Below are 10515 nucleotides of genomic sequence, written 5' to 3'. Positions count from 1 at the left end.
CAGTTATGTATACATAAATGTACAACCCGTTCGCATATATTAAATGTACACCATACAAAGCGTTTCGCTTAGAATCATTCAACAAGTTCACTAAAGTGGGAGGAGCATTCTCGAACACGAAGGACGACATCAGCCATCAAGTTTATCGTCCTTGTAAGGCACGTTCGACAGCTGTCGCTCGTTTTCTGGATCATTTTAATTGAAAATAGTCATCCTGTCGGAGGCTGCGAGCATCAATTTGCTCGATTATACTGGGTCAGTTCATAGAGAAGAAAAAAGAAGAAAAGATAGAAAGAGATAGAAAGATGTGGATAGAGGAGTATGTTGTGGGGATGGGGAGAGAATGGAGGCCCTGGCAGGTCGGTCCTCAGGCCTCGACAGAAAACCTACTATAGATTACCAGACCTGTTATTACGACCAAGAGCGGAGGTTTTTTCGGGACCAAAAATTGGTTTTTAATGCGGGGTTCGTCGCTTTCTTCAAGCTTGAGGGGCCCCCCGTTGGTAATAACTATATTATCGAACCCTATGACCACGCGCTTCGGTCCTAGGCTTCTTCTTTTTCTTCTTTTCTTCTTATCTTTCTTTGAGAAAGGGTAATAACAACAACAACAACAACAACAATAACAACAACAACAACAACAATAATAACAACAACAACTAAGTAACGACGACTCACGCTATACCCATAGGCCGAACAGAGAAGAAGTAAATTGTCCGACAACGCGACACAATGTAGAGGCTAGTTTGAATGAGACCCACGGAAGCCGCGCACGCGAGATGTTCAAGATTGGCCCTTCAATAGAAATTTCCTCGAAGGTTCTTCATCGACACGTCAAGTTCCTTTCCTTTCGTGGAATATGTTATGATTAAGTATCAGTGTCGACTATACAAAATAATATAGAGACGTGACGTATCCTACAGAAGAACTATATTAAATGATCGATAGAAAAAACATTAAAAATTCGAAATATATGATAATAAAATAAAAATGTTAAGTAGGAAAGCTTATGTCATAGGAAAATTATATGTTATTAATTGCAGTGGATGCAATCAAATTGTAATATATGATTACCGTAATGGATGTTCTATCATCATTAAAATTGTCATATGATTTCTCTAATAATAAAACTAATAATCTACTAATGATTCAGCTAATAATCACAAATCGATCCGATCTTCGATCTATAGAACATATGTTTTAAGGAAGATTCGGTAAAGAATCAACGCAAATATCATAAATTTTCTTCCTTCGAAATCGATATAAACCTACATTCCTCGATCAATCATCGTTATAGTATTAGTTAAAATCTGCGAAGTTAGTCGGCCCTTTGTATGTGGAGCGGCCGCGTCAGTTGTTCCAAGGCGATTTATTATGAGAATTATGAGCGAGCAAACGGCGGTATACCCCTCTTTCCCTTTCTGCTGGTGCATCCCGGTACATCGCGGCGCTGCAGGCCGGTGCGGTATGAGGAGGTGCTAGTAAGAGGCGGTACTGCCTCGTAAACCTTAGATTTACTTCTGGCTGGCCGCCATCAAAGTACCATGTACCACTACGTAGATATCCTACACCTTTATACATAGCGCGAGAAGAACCATCTCGAGATACTTATCGACGATATTGCCGCGAAGAGGGCTGAGAGAGAGAGAGAGAGAGAGAGAGAGAGAGAGAGAGACAGAGAGAGGGAGAGGGAGAGAGAGAAAAAAGAGAAAGAAAGACTGTTAGAAACTCTTTAGAAAAGGATGAACCCTATTTCTCTTTCTCTCTTTCTCTATCTCTTTCTCTCTGTTTTCGCCATTCCTTTCATTTTCTCGATGGAATCGCAAGATCTTCTCCTGGAAGTATAACGTTCTAGGGAATTCAGTTGTATCGGTTCGAACTTGTAATAACATCACAGAACGGCAGACTTACAAATGTGATAGTATAGGCTCGAGAAGACGACCGAAGAGCTCGTAACTTTGAAAGCAAAGGTTCAACTGTTCGGTCCAACTTCAAAACTATCCACGATTCCAACGTCTCGCTGAAATATGACTCGCGGCGGTCGATTGCGTTAAACCGGGTCAACATTTTTTTTCGTTTGCTCTTCTTAAGAAAATACAAACGTGAATCCTCCTTTCACAGTTCTTTACCTTGTTGATTCGCGTTCGGTAGAAAGGTAAAAGAAAGGAGTAAGAAAGAGTACGATGGCAAGCTCTTTTCAAACTCCTCAGGAGCAAATCTTTCTATCTTTTATCGCTTTAGGCTGTAGGAAAGATTGGAAATCGATTTTTACGAGAAAGTGAAACGAACGAGGATCGAAGTTTGATCCTGCCAGCTTGTGTGGCCTTCTAAGATGCATCTTTTCTTTCGCAAAAAAAGTATATACACATTCGCAGATACGTAGTTGCTACAGCCATCCAGCAGAGAGAGAGAGAGAGAGAGAGAGAGAGAGAGAGAGAGAGAGAGAGAGGGAGGAAGAGAGAGAGAGAAAGAAAAAGAGAGGTCGCGATCGAAAAGGTACTACGCGCCGATACGGATATATCAGCCATCTTGGCGCACACGGGCGTGGATAAAATTTGGTAATAAAATTTGTTCCCGCCAGTTAGGCAGACAGGGCTCTCTGCCAAAAGCGCCTATTAATTCTTTATCTCTCATCTCCACCACTCGAGCACCTCTCAAACTCCCTTTTGGAAACCCACCACCAACAGCGTCGTTCGCAATTCTTATTGTCGAAAGAGAGAAAGACGATTTTCAATATCCTACAACAGCCATAAAATCTTACTCGCTCTTTCAAGATTTCTTGGAACGCTTTCCCATTATGTATGTACATAAATTGGATGAGCATACATTTCGTACTCCGCCTATTAAGTCGTTTCTTACATCTATCGCGTATCTCTTAATTTCTCTCTTTCTCTCTTTCTTTCTTTCTTTTTTATTTTTTATCATACACAGGCTTGCTTTCTTTCTTTCTCTCTTTCGAAAAATAATATTTTCACAAAATGAAGACACAAGATTGCACGAAATCGCACGCTACTTTGTCGTTCGATCTAACCGGACACACCTGCTCTCTTTCTCTCTCTTTTCCTCTCGCTGCAGTGACTTTCAGTTTCCTGGAACCATCAGCGTGTCAGTCACCTTATCGCTCAATGTTAATAAGCTCGATAAGGAGCATCGAACGATGTCCGTTCCTCTTACTTACCCGTAATCGCTGTAATAAATCTTATTCCTTTTGCTTCCTCTTCACGGCTGGATCCATGTTTTTGACTTTCTCGACATGACGTAGGTATATGCACGCAGATAATAGTACTTAACGTTCACAATTTCGCGACATTTGTTTGCATGACTTAAATCGTTCTACGCGAGATATAACTTATGTGATTCTTTTACCCGGATAATTCCTCCTATCTATCTTTCTCTTTTTTTTTTGGTTTATTATCGACAATAGGAAAAGATTTGTCATCTCGAGATAGATCGAATTTGTTATTCGTTCGGATGCGTTCCAATCGCTGATGATAATTTTGCCTGTTCGTTATAATGCCATAATTATAATGTCATAATTATAATCCCATTATGGTACATATCTGTCTTATAGAGTGAATCGCATTTATAAGTTTTTTTAAAGAATTCTCTACTAGCCGTTGGCACGATCATACCTTTCGAGATAATTCCGAAGACAGAGATAATTTTTTCTTTTTTTCCCATTTAAAACTTATGACTTACACGTTGAATAATAACTTATTATCGTATTCGAGTGTAAAACGGATAGAGAAAAATTTTTAGATAATTAGTAACAAACCGAGAAACCAATATTACGTCTATACATCTTCCTGTCTAATATCTAACTAAATATCGTTGCTTATAGATAGAAGTCAAAGCGAACATATACGTATACACAAGTACGGCAAACAATACATTACGCCAGAAGGGCAAACATATTTAACAATCTATTAGTAAACATTATTTTGATAATTCTAAGAAACGTGATTACTCATACTGAATGAGAAATATGAATAACTATTTAATAAACATCTGTCTCTTTATGACTTTGTAATCAAATACAATGTTTTTCTTTTAAGCTATGAAAAACAACCTTCTTAAAAGCATTCAACCTTGTTAAAAACATTCAAAATATCTTATATATATATACATATGTATATGTATGTGTGTGTGTGTGTATGTGTCGACTCAAAAAATACTTATTACTTTAAGCTGCGATAATAAAACATATTATTCATCTTTCGCAATATACATAAGCATTAAATATTAAGTAAAATAAAAAGACTAAAATATTACTATACTAAAGTATTAGATAACAAAAGTAACGTATAATAATAGATCAATAAAATTAATGAATAAATTATATTTTTTTTCTGTTCTAAATCCTGTTTATATTCTTGTAAATTCTATACTTATAAATGCTGATATCAAAGAAGAAAAATGAATAATCCGCATTGGTCGCTTGAACTTATCATTAATTTCGCTGTATGTAATCTTCGTATTCCTTTTATTTTTTTTCTCAACTTCCTCTCCTCCTCACTCGATCTCTCTTTTCTTTTTCTTTCATTCTTCGTTATAAATATCATTAAAGATTTCTTTTAATTATTTTACACTCGAAAAAATTCTCGCTGTTCGATCGCAATTTTTATCGATATCTCATGACGGTTTACTATATAGAATATAAGATATATAGAATATAATAGAATATTATCGAATATTTACTTATGGAATATTAATTAGATGGATTAATTAATACATAGTAATGGGTATCCACGCAGTTTGGTTTTTTATCACGAACACGTTGTATAGTACGACAAAAAATACAGGAAAAAAAAAGTGAAAGGGAAGAAGTCAAGGGGAGATATTTGATATCTGGTCCAGCGTGGGTGAGAGTGGATGGTCCTATAGATGGGAAGTACGATGGTAAAGAAAATGAGAAAAAGAGAGAGGGAGGAAGAGAGGGAGAGAAAGAGAGAAAGAAAGAGAGAAAGGAAGAAGAACGAGGTCCTGTCCGAGCAAGAGATCGACGGAGAAGATAGTCGATACCTCTGGGAAATATCGGTATCGATAGTCGATCGGGCCTAAATGGTTTATGCGAGCGATCGACCTTCGACCTCTTGTAATAACTGGTAAGGAATCTGCCGCCTGATCTATTGGATCGAATTCGATCGTCTTACACCTTGCTTACGAGGAGACTGGAACTTTATCTCCTTTGTTCTTTAAGGATTTGAACGATTATGTTTACTACGAGTCTTCGTCGTCTGATAAATCTCGCTTCCATTGAATAATATTTTTGGACATTTTTTTAAAATGAACGACACTGTTAACGTAAGACACCTTTCGCCGATTCTATTACAATTCTTCTTAATCCAATACTTTAGAGATCAGAATCTAAGAATTGCGATGATCGGGTTTCCGTTCGACAGAATAAAAATAAAAAACGGTAGAGAAATGATAAAAGATTAGAGAAGAAATAGGAAAAGGATAAGAGGAAGTACAGATCGAGTCGAGTCCCGGTCACCTGGCTCGGCACACGATCGACGAGGAAATCACGCGAGAGATAGAGAGCAACAGAAAGAGAGAGAGATAAAGATAGAGAGAGAAGCTCGAAAGGCCCCCCGATAGTCGTTAACGTTTCCTTCTTCGGCACCCGAGGAATACGAACGTAAATTATTCTCGGGGATCGCGATTAGAGGTGGCCGGCCAACCACCTGCCGGATTCACGCACGAAGACTGCCAGGTATTAATAATCCAAGGATTTACGAGATCGTCGACGATCTTCCTTCGTTAAGAAAAGAGACGCCTTCATTGTTGATCTTGAGTTTTTCTCTCCCCACTCCCTTTTTTCTCCGATTATTCTCTACTATTACCCTCGATCTATCAACACGGAGACTTTCAAAGAAAATGTTTGTAAATAGCTTACCCGGATTACTCGTTAACTTTAAAGGTTGTATTGTTATAAGATAGCATTTGATCGATCCTATTATGATCTATACAAATATTATAATAGCCATGTGATCTCTATCTTTTAATTTTTTTGAACTATTAATTGAAACTTCATTAAAATCGTGAAATAATATTTTATGGAAATCGATTTCATTATAATAATTTATATTTTGCAATTTGAAATAGAAAATATATTATCGCGCAAGTAATCGATTATTTTTATTCGATATCTAAGAAAATTATAATATCGTAAGATGTTTAAAATGAGAAAATGAGAGAAAGGGTTAGAAAGAAAAATAAACTTACCTGAAGAATGCGTTATACGTATATAATCGGCAAAAAATCTTTCGATGATCGTTCATGAAGACTATCTTCGCGACGAAAGAAGTATCGGTCCATCGAGCACAGCGACGCTCCTTTCTACGTGAATAATAATATTACAGAGGGCTCGACGATGCGCACAATGGCCTTTTGTCGAGGAGGCGTCCAGTCGCGCGCGTAAACGCTGCGCATGCACGAACTAACACACACGCGAAGCACATAAATCGCGCGACGACGACGACCGCCGTCTTCCGCCATCTTTTCTTACTCCTACTCCTTCGCTTCGACTCTTTCTCTTTTATAATGAACTAACAATTTTTCTTTCTTCGATCAAAAAATCGGTAAATTCTTCGAAAATTCTAATTAAAAAATAAGTTCAATAAAAACGTATCTTGAAAAAAAGATTTTATTTCATTTTTACCAATTATTTTTCATAAATTTCAAATAATGTACGTTCTATTATGTAAATTTTCTAACTCTGATTATTTTTAATCATTGCTAAAAATATCCGACTTACCGTGTTGCAATTGGAAAAGTTTTATTTACTTGGAATGATTGGACAGATTATTTCTTGCATCACCATATTGAGAGCAAATTTACAACGATTTCAGTCGATTCCCTTTCATCTCTTTCTTCATGTCACTATAGAATGAAATATCATTACTGATTGTAATATGTCATTGTCTGGTTAATAATGGAATATAAATTAAATTTCTCGAGCAGTCTATATTTTGCTGTTCGATGAAACCGACAAGCTGGAATATCTTTTCAAAGCTTTTGCCTTCTCCCTTTCTCGTTCGTCCTATCTCTCGCGGATGAAATGAATCAATCCACGAGGGATCGTGCTTCAATAAAGTTGTAAATGTTATTGCGAGTACGGAATGCGTTTCATGTCAATAATATCCCTACGATACACGATAAAGTCAACTTCTATTGGTTTGTTTCACTACGGAAATAATACACCCGTGATTTATTAATTATTACTTCGATTCAAAGCTTATCGTACCAATGCAACGTAACGTTCAGAGGCTAATATACATATATTATATACATAAATATATATACGTACGCTCAGAAGCAACACAATGCATGTAGAACGTAGCACAAAAACAGAAATCTCATTAACGATCATTCTTAATTGGCATCAATATGAAGAAAATATCAGCTCATTCCAATAATATTATTTATACGTATCGTAGGGTTTGTCTTGTACATTGAATAAATAATAATAACAATAATAAAATGACATGATGCAATAAGTTGATTGAAAATCGGAAATCAACTTGAAGTTAATGTCGTGTTTTCGAGTTGATATCGCAAGATTAAAAGTAAATGTCGACTTAAAGCGTATGAAAACAGAAAAAAAAGAAAAGGAAATAAAAAAAAAAAAAAAATTCGATCTCGTTTAAAGTCCACGATTCGGCACGGAGACACGAGCGAGCGCGGGTGCAATCGCCTCGTCGTAAATTACGACGAACTAGCAGAGCTCCGCGATAAACATGTAATTAACTAGGTGCGCACGCGCGCTTTAAATTATTACGAATGGGACAGGGTAACCCACGTAGATACATACAATCTACATTTGTATGTGTATATGCACGCGCAAACTCGGCGGATTTGCGATTTCGCGCATTAACATAGCTTTGATATGATAACGCAAAAGAGGCGAACGAAGATTAATGAAAAAGAAGACAAAAAATAACACAATAATGCAAACCATGTTGAATGAATTTGTTTTACTTTCTGAAAAAACTAATTATTCTCATTAATAAAAATATTATTACTGCCATTATTAATTTTAATATTAATATTAATATTATTATTATTATTATTATTATTATTATTATTATTATTATTATTATTATTATTATTATTATTCGAATATTAATAATCGAAGCAGAGACGACTGAAAGTACCGAAATTTTTCGAGCATGAATTTATTATCATTTCCAGTCTAAATATCAAAAAGTTCAAAGCGAACAATTAAAATCGTGACGTAATGTTTGAGCGCGTTTCGAGTAAATAATTTTTGTTTCTCGAAATTATTGGTAGGATGAAGATTTTTGATGAAGAATTATTTCATCAAGATAATGGCGAGAAAAGGAGCACGAAGCAAAAGTTTGTTCCGGATATAATATGGAGCCTATGAATGAATGAAGTGGATAAGGTTGTTAGGATTGAACGAGCAGCATAGTCTTGAGAATAAATTAATATATTTTTAATGGATATATGATACGTACTATCTTGCATCCTGGATTTTATGGCATCGCTTTATTCTTCTCATTCCTTCCTTCTCTCTCTCTCTCTCTCTCTCTCTCTCTCTCTCTCCCTCTCTCTCTTTCTCTCTCTCTCTCCCTCGCTTTCCCACAACTTTCCACCGGCCAACGTTTATGCTCGATGTGAATGTGTGAATGAGGGTCAAAGGAAAACGCATCCCTTTCTGTATCCCTTTGTCGTTATTTCGGCTTATCGCGCTTGCCTAGATCTTTTATAAGTTCTTCTATTATATACATAGGTATACCAGGCGAAATCTCTATTGCTTTAAAATTTAAATAATATCCGCGATTCGACGAACACTTGCTTTTTATCAGCTACGTGAATTAAATAAAACGTGAATCCTCCGTTATTTTGGATCTAATTATATACATTAAATACACATGCTTGTCTTTCATTTCTATTTGTCTTTCTCTCTTTCTTTCTCTCTTGTATGGACACACACGCACACGTACATACGCACATGCACTCGCACGTACACACATATACACACACGCGCACACATTTAATTCGATATTTTTCCTCTTTCCATCATCTTTTCTTAGCTATCTTCTTCTATCACTATCACACGTCAAAGAACCACGCATGCACGATTCACACTTTTACCTTCGGTACTATCGATCACGACATCGTTCCGATTATTGACCGAAGTCATTTCGAACTACCCATTCGTATTTTATTGCACATTCTCCTCTTCATTTATCTTTCACCTCGCGTATGCCCTAGCGAAAGATAAACTTCGTTCAAATCGGCGTCCACTCGCTGCAGATATGTCGTAACTGATATAGGCGTTGTTTTTTTTTCTCTTCCTTCGCTTTGTCAAAGTAAATCGTTGTTGTTGGTCTATCCCTTAGGTGATATCTTGGAAACACGTTACAGACTCGTAACTTCTTTGAGAAGTTTTGTTTTTATACTTTTTTTTTTTTTTTTATTATTCTTTCTCGATAGCCCCAGTCTTTGGAAGTTTGGAAGATTTACTTCGGTCGCGAAAAGTTATCGAAGTTACCGATAAGTCCTGTATTCATTTGTAATTTCTGATAAACGTGTTTAATTACTCGGACGATCACGATATTTGAATTGAAAGAATATCAAAAGTCCGAAACCGACACGTCAACGTCTTTCTTCATTCGACTTCGTCAAAAATGAACATACAGAAAATCGGACTAAACTATCGAAACGTCACTACGTCGTGGACGGCGAAGTGGGCACCGAAATAGGTGACGTCGGAGTACTTGACTCCCTTCCATTTGACAACGTAGGTGTGGAAGCTCGATGCTCGTTCTGATTAATTACAGGTGTACTTGTCCTGTTATTGTTACCGAGTAGACTGTCGATAGAAAATGGATTCAGCCTTTTCCTCTCCTCGCGACCCTTCACGGACAAGTCTATGCTGCTACTTTGAACGTCCTCTTCGTTACTTTGTTGCCTAATCAGTCGAGTAACATTGTTATTGTTATTGTTGTTATTGTTGTTGTTACTATTATTCGCTGCCTGTCGGACCGCAGATATATTCACTAATTCCCGTCTTCGCTCGAGAAGACTCAAACCCCAATGATGAATACCTTGTTGATGATTCAAATGATCCAGACTCAAAGACGAGTTCGGATTTTGTGTATTGGTACTCGCGTGATTCGAGCTCTGTCTCTGATCTGTCTGATCGTTACTGCCATTAACCAATCTTGGATAAGACTCCCCATCAATGGAACCGTCGGCTGCTGAATCGACTCTCTCACTTCCACTTTCGCTACAGGAATCCAAACCCCCAACAACGTCGATCTCTTCGTTAGCGTCGTTACCAGAACCGGAGACGCTGCTACTTTCGTTGTTACTACCTAAATGCCCAAAGGAATTTCCAAGATGGCCGCTTAGAGAATTGCTACCTGACGCCGCAGCTGTTCGAGACTCCCACTCGGCTCTTAAAGTCGACAAGTCCACTGTTATACCCTGGAACAATTGAAACAAGTTTTCGAAGTGATTTTGAGATTCTTTCAGAAATCA

The 10515-nt window shown here is 37.1% G+C and overlaps 1 protein-coding gene across 2 annotated transcripts in view; it reads right to left on the bottom strand.

The window, feature by feature from the left end:
• Positions 1-6354: 6354 nt before the first annotated feature.
• LOC127062918 (homeobox protein 2-like) overlaps positions 6355-10515 on the bottom strand; it is a 29931-nt gene continuing 25770 nt past the window's right edge. Inside the window, exons 4-5 of one of the 2 annotated variants that reach the window (XR_007781220.1) lie at positions 8484-10461; positions 6355-6885 (exon numbers count right to left, since the gene is read on the bottom strand). Coding sequence is in view for 1 of the 2 variants with exons in the window: in XM_050991893.1 (XP_050847850.1) it covers positions 9700-10461 (762 nt within the window). In the remaining variant the exon portion in view is untranslated. Of the gene's footprint in view, positions 6886-8145; positions 10462-10515 lie in introns of those variants that run through there. The other variant, XM_050991893.1, reaches the window with a different exon arrangement.

Source organism: Vespula vulgaris, chromosome 4, assembly GCF_905475345.1.
Source record: "Vespula vulgaris chromosome 4, iyVesVulg1.1, whole genome shotgun sequence".
In the NCBI taxonomy this organism is placed as follows: domain Eukaryota; kingdom Metazoa; phylum Arthropoda; class Insecta; order Hymenoptera; family Vespidae; genus Vespula; species Vespula vulgaris.
This window is presented reverse-complemented; position numbering and strand designations above follow the sequence as displayed.